Source organism: Danio rerio, chromosome 6 (genome assembly GCF_052040795.2).
Source record: "Danio rerio strain M-AB ecotype USA chromosome 6, GRCz13ab, whole genome shotgun sequence".
Classification (NCBI taxonomy): Eukaryota; Metazoa; Chordata; class Actinopteri; order Cypriniformes; family Danionidae; genus Danio; species Danio rerio.
This window is the reverse complement of record NC_141026.1, coordinates 20,710,001-20,733,362: the sequence shown is the minus strand read 5'-3', so window position 1 is coordinate 20,733,362 and position 23,362 is coordinate 20,710,001. Positions and strand designations below refer to the sequence as shown.

The window sequence follows — 23,362 nt, the reverse complement described above, 5'->3', positions numbered from 1 at the left end:
TATAATAACATTAATACTGAAATGGTAAGGCATTTTATAATGACCAAAACAACATTTCAGATGTTTTATATTGTGCTAAGCCTGACATTTTGTCCATTCACACACATTTTAAGCATCACATGATATTTTTTAACAAAATCACATGACCTTTTTTAATGCGCATGCTGGAGTTTGTGCGGTAAAAGTGTTTCCATCACAGTTTATGCGCATCTTTTCTTTCCGAACAAAAAGTTTATCCTACCCAGTTAGGCGCATACGTTTTTTATTCGCATTTTCAACAATTATGCGCATCATGGCGTTTCCATTAACTGGTTCCATCCATCAACAAGGTGGATGGAAACATAGCTAGTGACAATTGAATTACACTGAACTGTATCAGTTTTAGGACCAATAACAATTCTAGCCCTTCCCCTTACCCAATTCTCTTTAGCTTAAGGCGTAGGACTAAGGTATAGGGCTAGATGCCCGTTGAAATGGAGATTTTTCAGGACCACACTCGAAACCAAGGGGTAAGAATGTTCAGTGTTACCAACTTAGTTGCTAGATTTAGTAACTTTTCAGACCCCCTAGCGACACATTTTTAGAAAAGCGACTAGCGACAAATCTAGGGTCTTTTTTGTGTTACTGGAGATTTTTATAGACTGTCATTTGTCCATACTGTACTGTCCCTACTCTTCTCAACGAGCTGCGGGTGACGCCATCGGCCCCTCCCCCGCCTCAGAGCCCTGACAGACGGCCCAGTCCTCCTCGTACAGCAGCCTCTCCCACCTGCAGCCTGAAAGCAGATCACCTCTCTGTGCACCGACGACAAATGATTTAGCACCGGTAGTGTGAAGGTATTCCCCTTGTACAGTCAAACCGATCTGCTTCTCCTTTATTTTAACAATTTAATTTGACCGTTTATTATTTTCTTGTTCACAATCACAGATAGTTTAGAGACAATTTCAGAACTTGTCTGAGAGATTACTGCAAATTCACTACACATCTATACTGATAAACTGTATTCAAACAGCAATAAACTTAGGTAAATTGACATGCTTAAATAAATCGTAGAGCAAATATAAATACCTCTTTTATTGACTAAAGGCTGTTAAACAAACAAATGGTAGAGCAAGATGATGTCAGTAATATGCAAATTAACTTATGACGTAATCTAGCATCTTTTAGCGCCTTTTTGGGCAAAGCTTAGCGCCTTTTTTTGAAAAACGTTGGCAACAGTGAGAATGTTTCCCAGAATACACCAGCTACAGTGGCAACATGGCTGCACACGGAAGTCAGGAGATCCACAAATAAGTATTTTTGTCATTATTATGTATTTTTACAACAAACAAGCATATGTTTTAAAGAGCATATTGTAGGTTAAAAAACTGTTTAAAAAAAAAGGTAGAATCGTTTGTGAAAATATTCTATAATACCATAAAATACCATATTAAAATGTTTTACGAAGTGCAAGGGCACAAATTTTAAAGAAAATGTGTCTGTTTTCCCACTTCCGCTTTTTTTTTCTAACCATCCCGGTGACGTCAGTGCAGGGACTTATCTGACAGACGCGCGCTGTTTACAGTGGGGCAGAGGAGCTAATAGCAGAACTGGTTGTTAGTTTTGGCGTAATTTATCATCATCGTGGTATATTATTGCGTTTATGTAAACTGCACAAACTCCAGCCTGTCAACAGATCAAGTCCACAAGTTTCCTCTTGCTCTTTTGGTTCGTGAAATGGGATGAATCCGATAAGAGTGATAGCTGACGCGAACGGCGAAAAACACTCCTGGATCAGTCAGAGATGCAGCTCGGTGAGCTGTACACGGTAAGACAACTCATTTTTCGTTTATGTTTGTCAACTTTCAAGTCCGTAAGCATTATTCTTTGAGTAATTTGAAGCAACGTGATATTGTTAAGCATATTAAATATACTTTTTTAAAGCGTGTAAAAATGTACACATATGATAAGACGGCTAGTAGCATCAGTTTGCTAATATAATAAATGTCTTGTATAGTTACAGCGTTGTGACTTTGTTTGCTTTGGGGTGTGTTTATTAGACTTTGGGAGACAGATGATGACCCGGAGCTGAAGGCTTTCTCTCCACTGGCCTCTCGGTCAACTGTGCTTCACTTTGGCTCACAGAATAACCTCAACTAAGGTAAAGTGGATTTTATATTCGCACATTCGATTAGTGACAGCTTGTGTGACACACTCTCAGTATTGTTTACCATAGTACTTTTATTATAATGACTGAAATCACACGTAAATATGACTTAAAAACCACATTAGCACTATTAAACTGACAGTGAACAATGTTGTACTTTGATAAGTCATTGGCTGCTAACATGATATTAGGGATTAGCAAATAATAGTCTTCTGAAATTATATTATTAGGGAGAAAGTCAGAATGTGGGAATATAAAACCAATTTTACCTCAGACATTGACCTCGTTTATCGGGTAAAATATTATGACCCCTATCGTGAATTATTTGTGCATGGTATTATTTGATAACAAAAACTAGAAGGTCAAAGAATTACTACAATATTTCTATATAATGCAGGCAGGTAAACTCACACTATCTTTGACTTTTTTTTTTTTAAATATTGGAAACGTGTTACCATTGACTTCCATAGTATCTGTTTTTCCCACTATAGAAGTCAATGGTTACAGATTTTTAGCTTTCTTCAAAATATCTTGGTTTGTGACCAACAGAAGAAAGTCAATAAGGTTTGAAACCACTTGAGGGAGAGTAAAAATATTCTGTCCTGTCAATGAGGAAAGGCACTTTTTATTCACATAGGAGGAATATTCATCTTGTAGAAGAAAAACAAATAACATTCAAAAAATTGAAGTTTGTTCTTACATGCTCACTTTATAATGGGTACAGTCTACTGTATATGTGAGATGGTTTGCAGTTCACTATCCAGGGGTCTGCAAATGTGGTTGGGTTTTCTGTATTGTGTTATATTAAAAATCATATGGTGAATTTTAAAATATACAATATTAATTAACATGATTTAAACTTTTGCATTATTTCCCCAGAATATATGCATCAGCCCTCACTGCGTGTCTGACGGTGGACTACTGGAGTTCATCACAGGCTCGACTTTGCACAACATTTGCTCTCCTTTCTAGATCCTTCCAGCGGGTTTACAAGGATGAAGCTGTTGGCATCTTTTTACACAGCATTCACAATTTAACACACATTAAAGACATGATGGTGTGGTACCCACATAAACGTTGGCCAACTTACTGAAAAATAATTTTAGGTTTACTTTTAAATGAGTCAGATTATATATTTTCCTTTCAGTATACACACACTCACACAGATACTTATGCATATATAAAGAGTAAAAATGCTGGGTATTAACACTGCTTATGATTTTGTGCTATATAAATAAAACTTGAGTAGCATTAAGAATTTGAACTTGAATTAGGGTTGAAGTTTATTTAATCATAATGCAGATCAGATCTGTTGATCAAATCTTTGTAAATATTTTATACTATTAAAACTGTACTTGTCTTTTTATGGATTGTTGCCTAAATGGGATCTGATACAGATAATCTTATACCCAATGAAAAAAATGACAAAAAGAAATATTTAAAAACTTATTTTAATTGTTTTAATATTTGATGTTGTTTTTATTTTAATACAGACGCTCTGAAAACCTTTTGTAAAATAAAAAAGATTTTCCAGTACCTTGTTTACATGTTTCTGCATTATTGCAGACTTTCTGTGTTATTTGTGTTTTGTATTCACTTATCTACTATTAAAAATAGTGTCAATGTGGCATAACTGTGTTAAATGCTCATTAGTTTCTGTTACTGGTAAGTATTAATACTTATAGATGATCAATACTAGCTTTGCTGTTGCCAGATAAGATTTTGTTATCTTACATATCTCTCTGTAAGCCAACACTGTTCTCCCTAACAATAGAGTTAAATTACACTTCTCAGACTGCTGGTCTGTCCACAGGCTTATAATTGTATGGCTGTGGTCTGTCGTTTGTGTGAGTCTCTCAAAATATCTTATCTCGGCATCCAAACGCGCACCACGATCAGTTGTCTTCATAGTGTTTATATGCGCGAACTCCCTGATCCTACGTCACTTCCGGTCTGGCGATTCAAACGCGGAAGTAAATTTCCGTGACTTAAAACGACTCCAAACGGCTTAATAATAAACTTTTACGTTTATTTTAAAGAAAATCTAATTCTTACTTTACTCTTACACACATTGTCTCACTGGGGTGTCTAACCTACAATATGCTCTTTAACACATTCATAATGGTGTTCGTGTTTTACCATCATGCTTTAAAAAAAATGCTAAAATAAAAACCGCTAAATTTCGCTATCTATAATGCCTAACAAAAACTCCTGTATAGTAATCCCACAACATTCTATCACTCAATGACACTTGAATACCCTATTAGACAAGTCTAGTGGCTAGGAATAAGCTTTTTACAGTGTCTGCTATAATGTTGATGTAGTTTTTGTGTGTTTACATAGATGAATATGGCCACGGTGTAAATGCACAGTAGTTATGATCTTATTGCTACATTATACCATTATGATAACATGATATATGCCTTCAGTCATTTCCTGGAAACAAATGCCAAAAAACAATGAAACTGGAATAACTACAGCAGTCATGATAGTCGATCTCATATGAAGCAAGAGAGCACGATGACATGATGACGGGTGCAGGTGCTGTAGTGGTGTTCCATTTCTTAGGATAAAATGTTGAAGCCCTTCTTCACAATATCTTAGAAGGGCCCAGGGGAAGGGGTGCAAAAATTAGAAATGCACCGATACTGATACCAGTATCGTGTCAATACTTGGATAAAATACTCATACTTGTATCGTACATGAAAAGCCAAGACCACACACCGATACCAATCAACAGTAATTCACTACATGGATATGATTTGTTGTCCTATTTTACTTCAATGTCTTAATTTATAATTAATGTATTATATATTAACAGATTAGTCCCTATAAACAATCTGTTTACAAAATACATTATTAGGGATTTTTAGTCTACTAAAGAATAAACTGAATATGAAATATGATACTTGCTAAACATGAAATACGATCCTTGTTTAGCTGATCACAGTAAACAAGCTAGTGCTCATTTTATAAATAAACTATAAATAAAAAAGGGAAAGAAATTTTTAGTAGTGGAACATTCTGTACAAAAAACTAAAAACTACAGGCTAAATAAAAACGCCTCTTCAGAGCTGAACATCACTGCGATCACTGCGCACGTGTCAGTTTAAAGCTTCTGTAAAGATCAGACAGCCTATGATCGCACAATAAACACTTCATGTAAATATATAAATATTTCCTTAAGTATTGTTAATTTAATATTTGTAACGATATAATCTTGCTTTTGGTTATGTCGATACCGGCTTTGAGCTCTCACGCGCGCTCTCTCTCTCACCAGTGGCAGTTGACCTAGGCCTACAGCTGTGGTGTCTTATGAGTTGTGTTTTAAATGACAGCGAGACATGCTACATTTAGTTTTTATTGTAAAATATACATTTTAACCCAGTACACAGTAAAAAAAAAATTTTAATGACTTGACAATTGATAGTGTATAAAATCATTAAGCTTAAATAGGCCAAGCATATTTTTATTAATATTAAAACACATTAATACAAACTAGCCACCCTTTGGTTTTCTTTTTTCGTTTCCGTAGGCCTATATTTTTTATCAAACAAAAAATGCAATTAATTGTATTTTTGTTTTAATTTTATAAGAATTAATGTAATTATTAGGCTACATAACTCTGTGCTCTTGAGAGAGGGGGTAACATAACGGTTGCAGGTTTGTGCGCTTTTCCGGAGTGTCTGTTTGATCACGTTGGTTTGTTTTTGTTCTCCTCGTGTATTTGTTTTGATCACGTGTGATGACGGCACTCAGCTGGCTTGATGAGCTCGCCAGCTGAGGCTCATATTCGGGTCTATATATGGGCCACGTTTTCTGTGTGTCTTTGTCAGTTCGTTATGTGTGCTTATGGTGTACTGTTCTGTCTGTGTGCTTAGGATCTGAGGACTAATTTCTGGACCCTGTTTCCCATTCTGATTCCTGCCCGATCTCTCCTAGCATTAGCACCATTCATTACTTGATTTTTGTTTGACTTTGTCAATAAATATTATTTTTGTTTAACTCGCACTTGGATCCCTCTGAACATTCATTTATTCGTGACAGAACGAACTGACCTTCACCATGGATCCAGCGAGTGCATCACAGATTTCGGAGTTCCTCACAAACAGCAATGCCCGGATCGATCGCCAAGATGAAGCGTTAGCCACCACAGCACAGGCTATCCAGGCCCTGGTTGAGCAGGTTTCACTGCTGACTACGCAGGTTCAACAGCTGGGTTCTGGAGCAGCTCAAGCGACTCCTGCACCAGCCCCGGAGGTGATACCTGCGCCAGTTATTGCTAACGCTAGCCGCTCTGCTGAGCCTCGCCTTCCTCCTCCGACCTGCTATGCTGGAGAGCCGCACTTGTGTCGGTCCTTCCTGGCCAAATGCTCCTTGTACATCACCCTGCAGCCATCCTTGTTTTCCTCTGAGCAGTCCAAGGTGGCGTTCGTAATCACGCTCTTGTCTGGAAGAGCAGCCCAATGGGGTACCACAGCATGGAAGAAAAAGCTACCGTGTTGTTCATCCTTCGATCTTTTCTCCAAAGAACTCAAGAAGGTCTTTGATAGGGCCGCCTCAGGGAGAGAGGCCGCCCGAATCCTTGCTGAGCTCCGCCAGGGGAATCGGAGCGTGGCGGACTATTCAATCGAGTTCCGCACGTTGGCTGCTGAAAGCGGTTGGAACGCGGAGGCACAATGGGACATGTTTCTACATGGGCTTTCGAATCGGCTCCAGAATGAGATCTACTCTTTAGATCTGCCTAAGACGCTGGACGAATTAGTGGATCTGGCTATCCGGGTGGATTCCAGACTGCTCCGCCATGAGAGTCGCTTGAGGCATGGCAGATTTCTGGATCCTGTTCCTGAGCTTCCGGTCTCGGCGGTGGCGCCGGAGATGAGTAGCGCTGACCCGGAGCCCATGCAGGTGGGCAGATCCCGCTTGTCCGTGCAGGAGAAGCGCCGTCGGAGAACTGAGGGACTCTGCCTTTACTGCGGGGGGGCGGGGCATCGGGTGGCTTCCTGTCCCGTAAAAGACAACACCCATCAGTAGGTAAGAGGTTACTGATGGGTGAAATCAGTTTGGACAAATCCTCTGCGGCGGCCACATTACTACCTGTCACCATAACATGGGGTTCCGGAAGTCAGAACACCCACGCCCTTGTCGATTCCGGGGCGGAGGGAAATTTCATAGACTCCAGTTTTGCTTTCAGTTTTAAACTTCCGGTTATAGCTCTGGCACAACCCATTGCAGTACGCGCACTCAGCGAACTTTCCCTTCCCACTATCACTCACTCCACTAAACCCATAAAACTGATCACGTCTGGAAATCATGTTGAAAACATTTCATTTTTTTAACAGACTGTTCCAACACACCGGTGGTTTTAGGTCATCCTTGGTTGATTCTCCATAAGCCTCATATTAACTGGGGTCTTAATACTATATTTTCGTGGAGTGAGAACTGTCATCAGTCTTGTCTTTCGTCTGCTCATTCTGCTGTTTCTTGTTCTGTGTATCAGGAGGAGCGCATGGACCTGTCAAACGTGCCCAGTGAGTACCTCGACCTGAAGAGAGTGTTCAGTAAGTCTCAAGCTGCTTCTCTGCCTCCTCACCGTCCCTATGACTGTGCAATAGATTTATTGCCAGGTACGTCTCCGCCCAAAGGCAAGTTATACTCTCTTTCTATTCCTGAGAGGGAGGCCATGGAGAAATATATTTCTGATTCTCTAGCGGCCAAGATCATACGGCCCTCTTCTTCACCGGCGGGGGCGGGGTTCTTTTTCGTGAAAAAGAAGGATGGGTCTCTTAGACCCTGCATTGACTATCGAGGGCTGAACAGCATCACGGTGAAGAATACGTATCCTTTGACGCTGATGTCTTCAGCGTTCGAGCGTCTGCAGGGGGCTTCGTTTTTCAGGAAATTAGATCTCCGTAACGCATATCATTTGGTTCGCATGAAGCAGGGTCATGAGTGGAAAACTGCGTTTTTGACCCCCAGGGGACATTTTGAATATTGTGTTCTTGCGTTCGGGCTTTCTAATGCTCCTGCAGTTTTCCAAGCACTCGTAAATGACGTGTTGCGAGACATGATAGATCAGTTTATTTATGTCTACCTGGATGACATTCTAATTTTTTCTCGTTCTCTCCAGGAACATGTGCAGCACGTCAGGCGAGTGCTTCAGCAGCTGCTAGAGAATGGGCTTTTTGTCAAGGCGGAGAAATGCGTGTTCCATGCACAGTCTGTTCCCTTTCTAGGACACATTGTGTCAGTCGAGGGGGTGCGCATGGATCCAGAGAAGGTTCAGGCTGTGGTAAATTGGCCAATTCCGGAGTCTCGTAAGGCCCTGCTGAGATTTCTGGGCTTCGCCAATTTTTACCGGCGTTTTATTCGCAATTTCAGCCAGCTCGCCGCCCCTCTGATGTCCTTGACCTCCTCCAAAACTCCCTTCAGGTGGTCGAGCGCAGCGCAGGCTGCATTCTCCAATCTAAAGAGCCGCTTTGTTTCAGCTCCCATTTTAGTGACACCTGATCCCCCCCGGCAGTTTGTGGTGGAGGTTGACGCGTCAGAGGTGGGGGTGGGCGCTATCCTGTCCCAGCGCGCCACCTCGGATGACAGAATTCATCCGTGCGCGTTTTTCTCTCACCGATTATCTCCCCCGTAGAACGAAACTACGACATTGGTAATAGGGAGTTGTTGGCTGTCAAACTCGCTTTGGAGGAGTGGCGTCATTGGTTGGAGGGTTCGGGGGTTCCCTTTATCGTTTGGACCGATCATAAGAACCTCGAATACATCAGGTCCGCCAAACGACTCAGCTCCAGGCAGGCTCGGTGGGCATTATTTTTCGGACGTTTCGACTTTACCATCTCTTATCGGCCGGGTTCCAAAAACATCAAGCCCGACACGTTATCCCGTCTTTTTGATTCTTCCGAGCGCAATACGTCTCTTGAGCCCATCGTTTCCCAGAGGATTTGTATTTCTGCAGTGACATGGGAGATCGAGAGCAGGGTCCGCACAGCCCTGGACAGGGTAACGCCCCCGGTCGGATGCCCACCTAGTCGATTGTTTGTGCCTGAGGGGATTCGGTCTGACGTCATTCGATGGGGACATTCCTCCAAAGTGGCTTGTCATCCAGGGGTGAGTCGTACATTATTCTTAGTTAAACAGCGATTCTGGTGGCCAGCTATGGCACGGGACATACGCGAGTTTGTTTTGGCCTGTTCTGTTTGTGCTGTTTCTAAGACTTCTAATCGCCCTTCTGCTGGACTCCTTCAGCCGCTGTCAGTGCCTTCGAGACCCTGGTCGCACATTTCGCTAGATTTCGTCACCGGTCTACCGCCATCTGGTGGCAATACGGCTGTTTTGACCGTTGTGGACTGGTTCTCGAAGGCTACTCATTTTATTGCTCTGCCCAAATTACCCTCAGCCAGAGAGACAGCGGATGCTGTCATTAATCACGCCTTTCGCATTCATGGCCTCCCGACGGATGTGGTTTCTGACAGGGGACCCCAGTTTGTCTCTAAATTTTGGAGAGAATTCTGTCATTTATTGGGAGCGACTGTAAGTCTTTCTTCTGGTTTTCATCCTCAGAGTAACGGACAAACCGAAAGGGCCAATCAAGATCTCGAGCGCATGTTACGTTGTTTGGTTTCCCAGAATCCCTCCTCTTGGAGTCAGCAGCTCCCATGGGTGGAGTACGCACACAATTCATTACCAGTGTCGGCTACGGGCCTTTCTCCGTTTCAGTGTAGCTTGGGTTACCAGCCACCAGCTTTTCCCAGTCTGGAATCCGAAGTCGCGGTCCCCTCCGCCCACGCCTTTGTCCAGAGGTGTCGACGCACTTGGAACAGGGCCAGACCGACCCTCCTCCAAGTGGGTGCGCGCACCAAGGCTAAAGCCGATCGCCACCGGTCGAAGCCTCCCGTTTACGTCGTCGGTCAAAAAGTGTGGCTTTCAACTAAGAATATTCCCTTGCGTTCCGTATGTAATAAACTTGTACCTAAATTTATTGGCCCATTCACTGTCATCAAGATCATTAGTCCGGTGGCAGTCCGCCTTAAACTTCCTCCAGCGTACAGGAGAATACATCCCGTGTTTCACGTTTCTAAATTAAAGCCCGTTTTTCATACGGCGATTAACTCGCCCACTCCGGTCCTCCCCCCGCCGCGTCTCGTAGATGGGGAGACCGTTTATTCGGTTAAGCGCATTCTGGACTCGAGACGGAGGGGGCGAGGATTTCAGTACTTGGTGGACTGGGAAGGTTACGGTGCGGAGGAGAGAACTTGGGTGCCTGCAAAGGACATATTGGATCACTCTCTTATCGATGATTACAATCGCCAGGTAAGCGCTTCTGGGAGCACCAGGAGGTGCTCTTGAGAGAGGGGGTAATATAACGGTTGCAGGTTTGTGCGCTTTTCCGGAGTGTCTGTTTGATCACGTTGGTTTGTTTTTGTTCTCCTCGTGTATTTGTTTTGATCACGTGTGATGACGGCACTCAGCTGGCTTGATGAGCTCGCCAGCTGAGGCTCATATTCGGGTCTATATATGGGCCACGTTTTCTGTGTGTCTTTGTCAGTTCGTTATGTGTGCTTATGGTGTGCTGTTCTGTCTGTGTGCGTAGGATCTCAGGACTAATTTCTGGACCCTGTTTCCCGTCTGATTCCTGCCCGATCTCTCCCAGCATTAGCACCATTTATTACTTGATTTTTGTTTGACTTTGTCAATAAATATTATTTTTGTTTAACTCGCACTTGGATCCCTCTGAACATTCATTTATTCGTGACAGAACTGCCAATTTCAAGTACTCCGGAAACATCCTCCACCTGGAGTTGAGCCTGTCAAACTCTGATGTACTAAGTATGTCACGGTTGCAGGTTTGTGCGCTCTTCCGGAGTGTCTGTTTGATCATGTGGGTTTGTTTTGTTTTTGTTCTCCACGTGTATCTGTTTTGATCAAGTGTGATGACGGCACTCAGCTGACCTGATGAGTCCGCCAGCTGAGGCTCATATTCGTGCCTATATATGAGTGACGTTTTCTGTGTGTCCTTGTCAGTTCGTTAAGTGTGCTTATGTGTGCTATTCTGTCTGTGCTCAGGACCGTGAGGAGTTTCTTCTAGAGCCTGTTATCCTGCCTGATACCTGCCCTGTTCTCCTAGCCCTAGCACCGCACTCATTTCTTTCACTTGTTTTTGAGTTTGACTGTGTCAAATAAATACTTTTTGTTCACTCGCAATTGGATCTATCTGAACATTTATTTGAGTGTGACAAAGTAGTGACATGGGCAAGTTCTTAAATCGGGGATCCAGTAGGGTGGCTTTAAAGTAATGACCTGAGGAGTTATCAAAGACAGCCTGGAAGCACTGAGCCAACTGAGACTGCAATGTAGTCAACATTTTAAGTGCCTCTGGAAGAGCCTGTACATCATCATTCACCTTTAAAGGGCCATGAAACCCCCCTGTTTCAGCAAGGTTTTTTTCACACCTCTATTTTGGAAAAAGTCAGGAAAGTGGGCGTGTCCAGCTCTGTTTAGGGTGTCGGAGGAGCAAAAGAGGGAAGGTCTGTAAAAATTTGCATAAAAATGGGAGTGTCGGTTTGGGCACACGCTGATTTTCACAGAGGCAAAACAAACACACACACACACACAGGGGAGAAAGACAGTGACTGTGTTTACATGGATATCGAATGATTTGACAAATTATTAAATGGTGGACTTTAACTGCTGTTTGGCTTTTTATTCCTGTCACGAAATACGCCGAAAAACCTACACGATGGCAAGTTTGATAGTGGTGCTAACATGTTTACACTCTGTGTAATAGTTAGTTCGATACAAAATAACATTGCCATCTGAATACACAAACAAAGACCACTGGTCAAGACAGGACAATCAACACCAACTAGAGCCGCAACTTTATTAGGAGGAGACGAGCAGCAAATCCAGATTTCATCATTTACAGATTAGAAAAGCTCTCAGGTAAAAAAATGTTCCTTAGGCGACGTTCACACTGCGAGGCTTAGTGCTCAAATCTGATTTTTTCTCAGATTTGATTTTTTTTTGCATGGCTGTTACACTGCTCTTATAAATGTGGCCTATATCAGATTTGTAGTGTAAACAGATCATGGTCCTAAACTGACCCGCATGCGCAAAAGTGCATTACAGAGAACACAAAATGTCTAATTATGCACACGTGTGTGCTGCATGAGTAAGCACCTTGTCAGATCATACTTATATTATTATTATTACCCATTTCACAGACAACCGTGGTGTATTTCATGAACTGTAAATGATTGTTCTGCTACTACTAAGGTGTATATTTCGGCATTTGAGACCTAAAATAAGCCTCCAGTGTTAAAAAATACAGATCATTTGTGATTCATGACAACCGCGGTGCGTGGCGCTCTGATCACCGGTGTAGTGAACTCATTCATTCATTCATTCATTCACTTTCTTGTCGGCTTAGTCCCTTTATTAATCCGGGGTCGCCACAGCGGAATGAACCGCCAACTTATCCAGCAAGTTTTTACGCAGTGGATGCCCTTTCAGCCGCAACCCTTCTCTGGGAATTCACCACCAGAGGCGATGCAGTGGCGCAGTGGGTACCACGTTCGCCTCATAGCAAGAAGGTCGCTGGTTCGATCCTCGGCTCAGTTGGTGTTTCTGTGTCAACATTTCTTTTTTTTCTCGGAGAGAAAGTTCTTCCTCCTTTGCACACGGATCCTCTATCGCAACACCCATAAAGCTTTTTGGCTTCGCGATCAACTCTTGCCTCAATTTGGTAACCAGATTAGGTAACAAGCACCAGTTATGCCTTGAACATCTTTTTTAATATGAATAACCAACTTTCTGTGATACTGTAATCGCCCTGTGTGGAATTCTACCGTGCTGCTGAGGGGTAGATTATGTTTGCAGCACAGAAAGATGACGCATGTCACTCAAAGATGTAAAAGTCACATGAAATCCAACATGACCGTTCACACTGTGGTCGCATTGCAAAACATCAGATCTGTATCTGATTTAAGACTACATATGAAAGTGGCACAGATCTGACCTGAAAAGATCAGATTTCATGCGGTTTGGGATGTTCACACTGTCTTCACCTGAGTCTAATTCGTGCCACATTTGCCTGCAGTGTGAACGTAGCCTTAGACAAGTATTGTTGTCGAGCATCGTGTGCACTGTAATCCACACAAGAGTCCAGCTGCGCTCTCATAGAGAGAAAATGAAAACAAAACCTTCACTGCAGCAAATTATAAAAGTGACACTGCACGCTTGTTTTAGCAAGACAACATGTCATCTCTGTTCCGTCTGAACACTGTATCAGGTCTTCGAGCTATCATGCATATTAATGAAGTTGCATCGCATACACAATAGAGCGTGCTTATTGGTTTAACAACGAGATGGTAGTTGGTATCGAGGTACAACCACATTGAGAAGCTTGCGAAAACCTTTATTCTCCACTTCTGAGATGGGCATCAGATCAAGGCAAATCATTTCTCCCACTCTGTTTGTTATTTGCTTTGCAGTGGGGTGGTTGGGTGGATAAGCCTGTTTTGCACTAAATGCAACTAATATAGGTGATTGAAACTGACTTGCAGGGAATCGTGGATTAACGGCAGGATTCATGAATATAAAAGAATCACTCATAACAGGGTTTTATGCGTCCCCGATATGCGATGTCAAGAGAGTGACTCTATAAGGTAACGTACACTGCACACACTTTGTGTAATGTGTGAAGTCCTGGACACATGTCAGCGCAAGGATAACTCATTTTTAAATGTCCATGCGTAATGGCTAATAGACAAGGTCTATGGATTTGCAGGGTTATCAACAATCTGTTTATATTTATGGCTCGGAACAGCCTTCTGTTTAAGATTTTTGTGTTTCTTGTGTTCTAGTGTAGACACTACATGCAAAAAAGAAAACAAAACAAACAAATGAAATGCACTTTCATTGAAACCAAATCTATGAAGTATAGGTACTCAGTATCGGCGAGTAAGCAAATTAAAATACTCATACTCCTATCGTTTTTTTAAAAAGTGGTATCGGTGCATCCCTAACAAAATAGAATTGGGAATGGTCCTTATTTAACTAATACTACACCAGCATTCTACCACTACTCTCATGCCTGATAGGTTAGAATATTTCCATAATTTGAAACTTAATGTTTTATTATTCACTATTCTTCATCTTTGGCAGTCTACATTGTAAAAGTGCTAAAAATAATCAAAAAGTAAATTTCATCATGTTTGTAAAAGGAGACAAGTATGTCAGCAACCAACTGCACTTGCATCTGCTTCCAGGATCAAACCAAAATCTTATTTTAATGTGTCTGTTAGGATGTAAAAATAAAAGATTTATAGGCGAACATGCAGCAGAAAATAGGAAGTCTCACACATCATTTTAGAGTTCAGAGGTGTAAAAATACTCAAAAGTTGAGTGAAAATGAATAAACACTGTGAAAATTAAACTCAATTAAAGGTATAATCATTTGACAAACCATACTTGAGTAAAAGTAAAAAAGTACCAGATTTGAATTGTAATTGCGTTTTGGAACCGTAAAAGTAACACTCAGAATCCATCTAGAGATTCATGTTTAAACTTTTAAGCAGTAAAAACAATTAAAAGAAGCACCTAAAATTATCTAGAGATTGTTGTTTATTTTTTTTTTATGTTTCACAATACAATGTGAATAGAGCTCATATGATGCTTTATCCTGCTTTAAAACTGTTTGTGTTTAATTGTATTTACCTATGAAACTAAAAGCCCAACTTTTATGCAACCAAAGCAATAACCATTATGCAACATGCTCAAAGTTTTAAATCCTAATAATTAACTTGTGCAGACACTGATTTTTAGAATTTTAATTGTAGAATTGTAAGAGTAAAGCCTAGCTCTTTTAGGGGTGCAGAAGCAAGGAAAAGTCAATATTTCCTTGTTTAGTAAGACAAGGAATAGTATATAAAAGTACAATTTTAAATGTAACAGTAGCAAACCTTAAGTGCACAAGTTATACATGTACAAGTCCACTTATAGGTATACTACAAATTTACTCTTACTTGTAGTAAATACTTAGTTAGTGAAGGAATAGGGAATTTGGGTCTGCATTTAAACCATTCGAATGCACGCATAGTAGAAACAGACACCACCTCACCCCATCCTTTACCATATAATACCATATTATTACCATATTACAGCTGTTCTATGCTTCCTACATTGACAACTAGTTTGTTTTAGAGTTGCCTACCAAATTCTGTTATTCGTTTACAAAGCTTTGAGTTATCCCTGCGATGTCTTTTGGACTACTCACTAAGTAGTTGAATAGATATATTAAGTTTTAAGTGGGTGGTGAGTGTGTGGCCATTTGTTATAATAATTTCTTAACTAAGAATTTCTTACCAGTGGGTGGAGCTGTTGTAACTGACAACGAAGCTGTTTTGTCAGGCTCTGGCAATGATAATTCCTCCAGTGCTCTCTTTCTGAGCTCTTCATCATGATATTTACTTTCTCCACTTGTCAGAAGGTTCTTCTCTGCCTCCAACTCTAGCACTTCATGCAACAGGTCTTCTTTTTGTGCATAGAGACGCTCCGTACCAAACCTGCATACCAACAAATCAGGCCCTATTAAAAGGTTAGTTTACCCAGATATGAAAATTAATTTTATCAATTGACTCACCCAAACCTCTGAGACCTTCATTCATCTTCGAATAACAAATGATGATATTTTAGATGAAATCTGACAGCTCCCTCATCCTACTTAGACAGCAATGGTCTCGGCTCATTCAGTCCAGATAAATACAAAAAAACATCCTCAAAACAGACCATATGCCTCCAGTGTATCAATTGGATTATCATGAAGCTATGAGAATTTTTTCTTTACACATAAAACAAAAATAATGACTTTATTTTTAAAAAATGCTTCTAAGTGTAAGTACAGAGTGTGTATTTACAAGAGCACTATGCTTTTTATGCATGCTATACAGCTTATTTATACCTCGTACGTGCCTATGCTTTGTTTTCAAACACAGAATGTTGTCTATGTGGATTTCTGGCATATACATCAACTGTTTAATAAAATAGTAATTTTTGTTTTATTTATTAATTTTCAATGCTTTTCCAAGGCCGGGTCATTGGTACAGCAGGAGAAAACCCCAGACTTTCCTCTCCGCAGGCTCTTCCTCCAGCCAGCTCCTCCTGGGGGGTTCCCAAGGTGTTCCCAGTCCAGCCAAGAGACATAGTCCCTCCACCGTGTCCTGGGTCTTCTCCAAGGCCCCCATGGATGGAACACCTCCCTAGGTAGGGGGTCGGGGTTTTGCTTTATGTGTGCACAAAAGTATTCTCATAGCTTGAGAATTCTCTGATTGAACCACTGAATGCATGTGGGCTCTTTTAAGGATTTTCTTCTGCTATGGAAGATGAGGCTACTGTCAGATTTCATCTAAAATATCTTCATTTGTATTTAGAGGATGAACATAGGTCTCAGGGCTTTGTAACAACTTGACGATAAGCCATTTGATAACAATTTAGTGAAAGGACCAATTTTCACACCTAAATAATGACTTATTACCTGCCTATTGTTAAAATATTGGCTGTTCGGTAGTACTTACAAAGTATGTGTCTTTATTTAATTTATTTTAGATATTTTTAAGAACCTTGAAATGAAATGTGACCCACAAATTTCACTAATAATAAACCTAAATCTTTTTTCTTAAAACATTTTATGCAGTATTTGAGCTATTGAGCTTTCTGACATGTCCTTAAACCAGAACTATTTTTGTTCTTTTTTATTTATTTTTTATTACACTTTACATTTCAGCAGAAAAAAAAACTTATTGCAGCTTATAAAATAATGTGATCTCTTCTAACCTGCGCAGACTAGCAAAGTCCTGTTTTTTGTAATAATCAAGTAGCAGCATGGTCCTCTCTCTGCATCTGCGTCCATCCACTTCAAAGCTTTCATCCTGCAGGGTTGCAGTAATAATTTCACCCACCCTTGCCCAGATCCGGCCTGACTCTTTAGAAGTGAAAGGATTCTGTGCTATCACTTCACGGAGGAGCAGGATGTCATGACGTGCTGAAAATCGCACCTGTCGTTTACGAGGATTAGAAGATGGTCCTGCAAGAGAGAAACCTGCATATGAGCAGACAGATGTCAAAAACTTTGGGCACCTTTCAAACATTTTGAATGTGTTAACTTCCTTTAACATTATTAGGATTTTCAATTTGACATATGTACATGCTAATATACTGTAAATATAAAATTAAAATGTGTGTAAATTTGTATACATTTTTGTTTTGTTTCTGTCCATCATACTTTTAATTCATTCATTTATTTAATTGATGGATTTTTATTTTCTGAATAACCACCCCTATATTTGTCATAAGCTTAATCGTTTTTCTTTTGTGCTTCTATTGATTCTAATTTTTTTAATTATTATTTCATGGCGCTTTATTGATTACCCCCAACAACCCAGACGTCGATTAGCATTCCAATGCAATGCAAAACACGCGCTAAAGAGAATCTGTTGCAGCTTACAATGACTCTTTTTTCAAGAATGGTGAAAGTGAGTTTAATTCTATTCAGTCGTTTTGAATATATTTATATTATAAAGTCAGATTCAGTAACATAATCGATAGATTCCATCCCATTTAAAGAGTGCGGCTTTTCGGCAAGTCTTACCGCGTTCCATGTCTTCTCGCCTTTATGTATGTCAGCTGATACGCACAAACTGCTGAGGTCACTGTACACGTCCGCTCACAAGTACAGGTTCTTTTCTGACGTGTACCTCAACTTCTCGAGAAGTCAGACATAACTGGAAGAAAATGGACTGCATGTGTATCTTTCAACCTCAAGAGGGCAGAAAAGGATTATAATAAGGGATTTTGGTTTCAAACGGGTTCAACGCTCTTAATAGCACATTTAAAACAGCTGCAAAGTAAAAGTTTCTTTTGAAGATTCCACCACTTTGCAGTTAATACTTTTCTAGTAGTTTAGATTATCCTCAATATGATAATATCACACCCCCCCTCCCCGTGTGAACCTTTTGTTGCAGTCAAAATCTTTAAAAACCCTTTCATGCGTCGCTGATAGACCAAAGTCAAAAGTGAAAAATGTATCCTACAACGGAGCTTCACATTCAAGACATAAAGGTAACAACACTTTAGTATAATATTCCATTATATATATATATATATATATATATATATATATATATATATATATATATATATATATATATATATATATATATATATATATATATATATATATATTAAACATTAGGCTATGCATAATCTTGTACAGCATTTTAATCATAGTTTATTATTCATGTCACCACTGGCTTGCTTGGTTGGGACTTGTGGAACTGGATGGATTTGCTCTTCAGTGTTTGGACGTTCAGCAGTAAAATTTAAAACACGCTGAACTGAACTTTAACTGAAAATTGGACTGACACAGTTTCAATTTACTAGAACTTCTGTGTTAAGCTGCTTTAACACAATCTATATTGTACAGCACTATAGGCTATAAATAAACATGAATTGAATTGAATAGTTCAACATATTTACCAATACATTATTAAAATACAAAAATTGAGCTTGTTAACATTAGTTAATGCACTAAGCTGAACTAACATTGTGAAAATGTTTCATTAAATAAAAGCATGGCCTACCAGTCTTTTTCTCATTGAAGTAGTAATACATTTACATTTTACTGTACTTTAGTGGGTTAAACGTAATACTATTGTTTAGGGCTTTACTGTAAAATAAAGGGTGGCATGGTGGCTCAGTGGTTAGCACTGTCACCTCACAGCAAGAAGGTACCTGGTTCCAGTTGCAGCTGAACCAGTTGGCATTTCTGTGTGGAGTTTGCATGTTCTCCCCGTGTTCATGTGGGTTTCCTCTGGGTGCTTTGTTTTCCCCCACAGTCCAAAGACATGTGTTATGGGTGATTTAGATTAATTAAAATGACCATAGTGTGAATGTGAGAGTGTATGGATGTTCCCCAGTACTGGGTTGTGGCTGGAAGGGCATCTGCTGCGTAAAACATATGCTGGAAAAGTTGGCAGTAGAGATCTGCGTGGGACTAAATTTTGAATCCCGCTCCCGCCCGCACCAGCCAGGTTTTAGCCCGAACCCGACCGCTCCCGCTTATATTCAGCATTTGTTATCCCGATGCGCGACCTGCTCTGTTTTCTACCCGCCGCACCTGTTCCTGCAAACGGACGGGGGGGAAACAAAACTGAAAACCACCCAGCTGAGAACAGACAGCGTATAACACGCTGTCTGTATAAACACACATACACAAACACACGTACAAGCAAGTGACACACACAGACAGCGTCTCGCTCTCTTTCATTCACACACACACACACACAGAGAGAGAGAGAGAGAGAGCACAAAGCTCTCGCTCTCATTCGCATGCACACATAGACAGCAACAAACAAGCTAAATGCAGCATCATGCTGGCTCTTTCACACAAATACATGCGCATGCTCGGGAGTGGGGAGCCGGTAGCAATATTGTTGAACCGCCCGCTACTGTCCAAAATTAAACCCGTTACCGACCGCTCCCAATGCTTTATTATATTATTATAATACAAATATTCCTATGCCACAGAAATGTGGTCGGGTCCCGCGACTCCCGCGGTACAGCCACGGGAATGCAGACCTCTAGTTGGCAGTTCTTTCTGCCGTGGTGACCCTTGTTAAATGAGGCACTAAGACGGAGGAAAATTAATAAATTAATGTAAAATAAGGTAACCAAAACAAACAACTATGTTAACCTATATACAGCCCCTAAGAGTCTTTTATAAAACCCACCTGAGCCCCATCATAAACCCATGTAAGCAGTTTTAAATGAGTCCCTCGTGGATTTTCCAAGATCCAATGGTGTTCATCAAGGGCCATTAACCCACCTGGGCTAACACATGTGGGACCACTATGAAACCTGACGACAAAAGTATCAGCCCAAGTGAAACCCATCTGGGCTCCACATGTGTTGGCTGAGGCTGGAACACCTCACCCTGGATTCGATGAATCTGCATGATGAGTTCAGACACCTGAATAACTAGGGCTCGAAGGGTTGGTGGCCTGCTCATCCTGTCAGTCAGTGTGTGACATGCTGTGTTCAAACAATCTTAGAGTTTTGATGCACTCGCTGGATCCATAATCTGGTCAGTTTGTTCTGTCATACTGGAACAAAGATGTGGAGTCCAAATGCGAGTGACAATTTATTTTAAATAAACAGCAAATGCTGTAAACAGTCAAACAAGAAACCCTTAGTCTGTAGAAGTAATTTATGAAAAAAAGTAATCCTTTTTCACTTTTATTTAATGATTACAATGCAAATCCAATTACATCCACTTTATTTGGTAAACAAAGCAAGTCTCTCATATATCTACTAAAAAACAGAAAATGTTACCTTACAAACTGTATTGTAAATAAATCAGATGAATATTTTCATATTAGTCAATATTATTACTGTAATGAATAAAAAAACTGAATGAATATAAATTTACACACATTTACAAAAGTACATAAACACAATCAATATTGGGCAAAAAATCTGTGGAATTCTGAGCGTGCAGATTCTGTGTGGGACTACTTATGGCCAAGAATTAGGTTTATTAAGTCTAAACTGCCTGACCTCATCCCTCTTTTCTGCTTCATACAAAAAAAAAATCTATCTGGAGATATGCTATTCAAAATAAGATCATCATCATATTAGTTAAACTTTAATTTTGTTTATTTCCAAAACTCACTGCGCATCTATACATTAAAGGCTGTTACCTCTGTCATAAAACGCAGCCCCTCTGAAATGTGCAACTATTAACTTAAATTGATAATTTTTTAATAACATCATTATGACACTAATGAGAGTGAACTCTTTTCTTACAAATGCGTCTAATTTATTGTTTTTGCTTTATCCATCAATATAATAATCATATTACCTTTTTTATCAATTATGGCCTTTGGTTTTCATGTAGACTGAGAATCTAAATGAAAGTCCTTGAAAGGCAGGCCCATAAAGAATTCAGAGGCCCCTGAGCACAATGTCTTGGAGCCTCCCTAGCTGCCCGCACCCCTATAATTGAATTTAAAAATATGATTAATTAAATATTTTTTAAATGAAATGAATCGTTAATGCATTGTACGAATTTTAAAAAAAAATTATATATAGTAAAAATTTAAGGCACACTTTAAAAAAAAAAAATATTGATACAACTAGTGAAAATTAATGGATTTTAATGTACATGTTCAAGTTCACAGAAGCAGTACTTAAATTTATATTTAAGGGTATTTTAATGTATAACTTCTACAAACTTATATGTATATTGGATAAAACACCAATCCAATCCAGTTCTAAGAATCTGAGACTACCATAATACAAACACTTATTAATGATTCCTACTTGTCTTCCTCGTGATGAAGAGTAGGCAAAATCTGATATGTAGTGGGGGAATGTGTTCATCAGATGCTGGATTCAAACTGGGTTCATAATCGATCATGTCAAAACATAATGCCATGTGCTTATCAAGCTATCCCACTCAAACTGCTATTTGTCGCTCTCATTAGTTATGTTGTCTCTGTCAATCAAACAGTGATGAGCAGGAATCATTCAACTAGCTTATTCCAACGAGGTGTGCTATTTGCACTTGGCCTAAATAAGGGTGCTTTTCTCAGCACAACACCTGTTGCAAAACACATGAGTGATGCGTGAGCAGCTCCTATTTTTTTTCGCATGCATGTTCTCAACCAGGATTCATACCGGGAGTGGCAACGTGAGCAGCACATCAGCGTCAAGCAGAGGCGGTGCAAAAGGCGCGCAGGTATGTTTTCTCCACACATGCGTCAGTTTGTTTTTGATTACATTGCTTTTACCAGCGTTGCATCGGTTGCACATGACATGATTTTAAAACATTTTAAACTTGTAAAACTCATTCTTGAGGTAAAACTGATCACAGAGAACTGAACAGATGTTTTAGTCCCAATTGCTGTGTAAAAGGCCTGTCTTGTAGATTTGTTTATAAATGTTACTATGGAAATATGGTAATATGCGACTGTCAATTAATTTGGTGGGCGGGGGAAACTGCACTCCTGCATCATGTTGCAGTGTGACTTAAAATTGCAGGAATTTAACTATTTTATTGTCCGGAATTTAAAAAAAGATAGACTTATTGTGTTTATATCATTCCAGTATGACTGTGGACAGACTAAACCTACACACAGTTCTGTTAAAACAGCTTCCAAAAGTTGATTTTCATCATAGATGCTTTTTAAAATACATACCTGGCACTCTGAACATTCCTGCTGGTCTACTGAGTCAACATCCCTTTGCTAGAACACTGAACATCTGTGAAACATTGGAAAGCCATTGTGACTTCAGAATAAGTACAGGAGGCGTTACGATTATCAGTTAATGTACTTCGTCAGAACTCTTAGGCTAGTATTTAGAATGTCCAAGTATGAAGTTTGAGCCAAATAAGTCCCGAAGCAGTGAATGCTATTTTTGAGTCCTGTCTTGATTGGGACCAGTACGAGGAGTGTTCTAACTGCATTATCCAAGGAGGGATGGATACTCTGCCAGTCTGGAGGAGATACAGAAGAAATCAGGGAATGGAACCCCTCATTGCTCAGATAATATTCTTTGTTAACAGAAGAAGGAGACATCACGGAGAGAGAGATAATGAATCTGCCTTAGTTCTCAGACTATTGAAAATTTGGGAAAGATTAGAAACGAAGGATAATGTTTTGTATCGAAAGTCTAAGCATAGTGTGGGAAAGTGCAGATATCAACTTGCACTCCCCCATTCTCTAAAAGCTGCTGCCCTGAAAGGAACTCATGATGATGCCAGTCATCAAGGACAAAGTAGAACTCTTCATTTGGTGGTCAGATATTATTTTGGTCTGGAATGGACACAGACATCAAGAGATGTATCTCTTGTTGTAAGTGTTGTGTTGTGGAAAAGACACAAGAACCTGAGGCAGGAGCCCTTCTTGACAGTGTTGGGGAGTAACTAGTTACATGCAGGAGCGGACTGGCCATCTGGCAGACCGGGCAGTTTCCTGCTGGGCCAACGTACATTTTGGGCCGGACGGATCTTCTTATGAAGTCATTGGCCTATAAAACACTTAGCAGACTGTTGTGGTTTTCTGCCTAATTAATTGACAGTGCTGTGACCTGTGACACTCTGAAAGTAAGATGTTTCTTTTTCCGAACAGAGCAGCCCATGTGACATAATCT

At 40.2% G+C, this 23,362-nt stretch overlaps 1 protein-coding gene across 2 annotated transcripts in view; it reads right to left on the bottom strand.

The window, feature by feature from the left end:
- si:dkey-45d16.4 overlaps positions 1-17,831 on the bottom strand; it is a 44,100-nt gene extending 26,269 nt beyond the window's left edge. Inside the window, exons 1-3 of one of the 2 annotated variants that reach the window (XR_015493589.1) lie at positions 17,799-17,831; positions 16,985-17,234; positions 15,518-15,717 (exon numbers count right to left, since the gene is read on the bottom strand). Coding sequence is in view for 1 of the 2 variants with exons in the window: in XM_087257127.1 (XP_087113253.1) it covers positions 15,518-15,717; positions 16,985-17,249; positions 17,799-17,808 (475 nt within the window). In the remaining variant the exon portion in view is untranslated. Of the gene's footprint in view, positions 1-15,517; positions 15,718-16,984; positions 17,250-17,798 lie in introns of both variants that reach the window. The other variant, XM_087257127.1, reaches the window with a different exon arrangement.
- Positions 17,832-23,362: the final 5,531 nt, after the last annotated feature.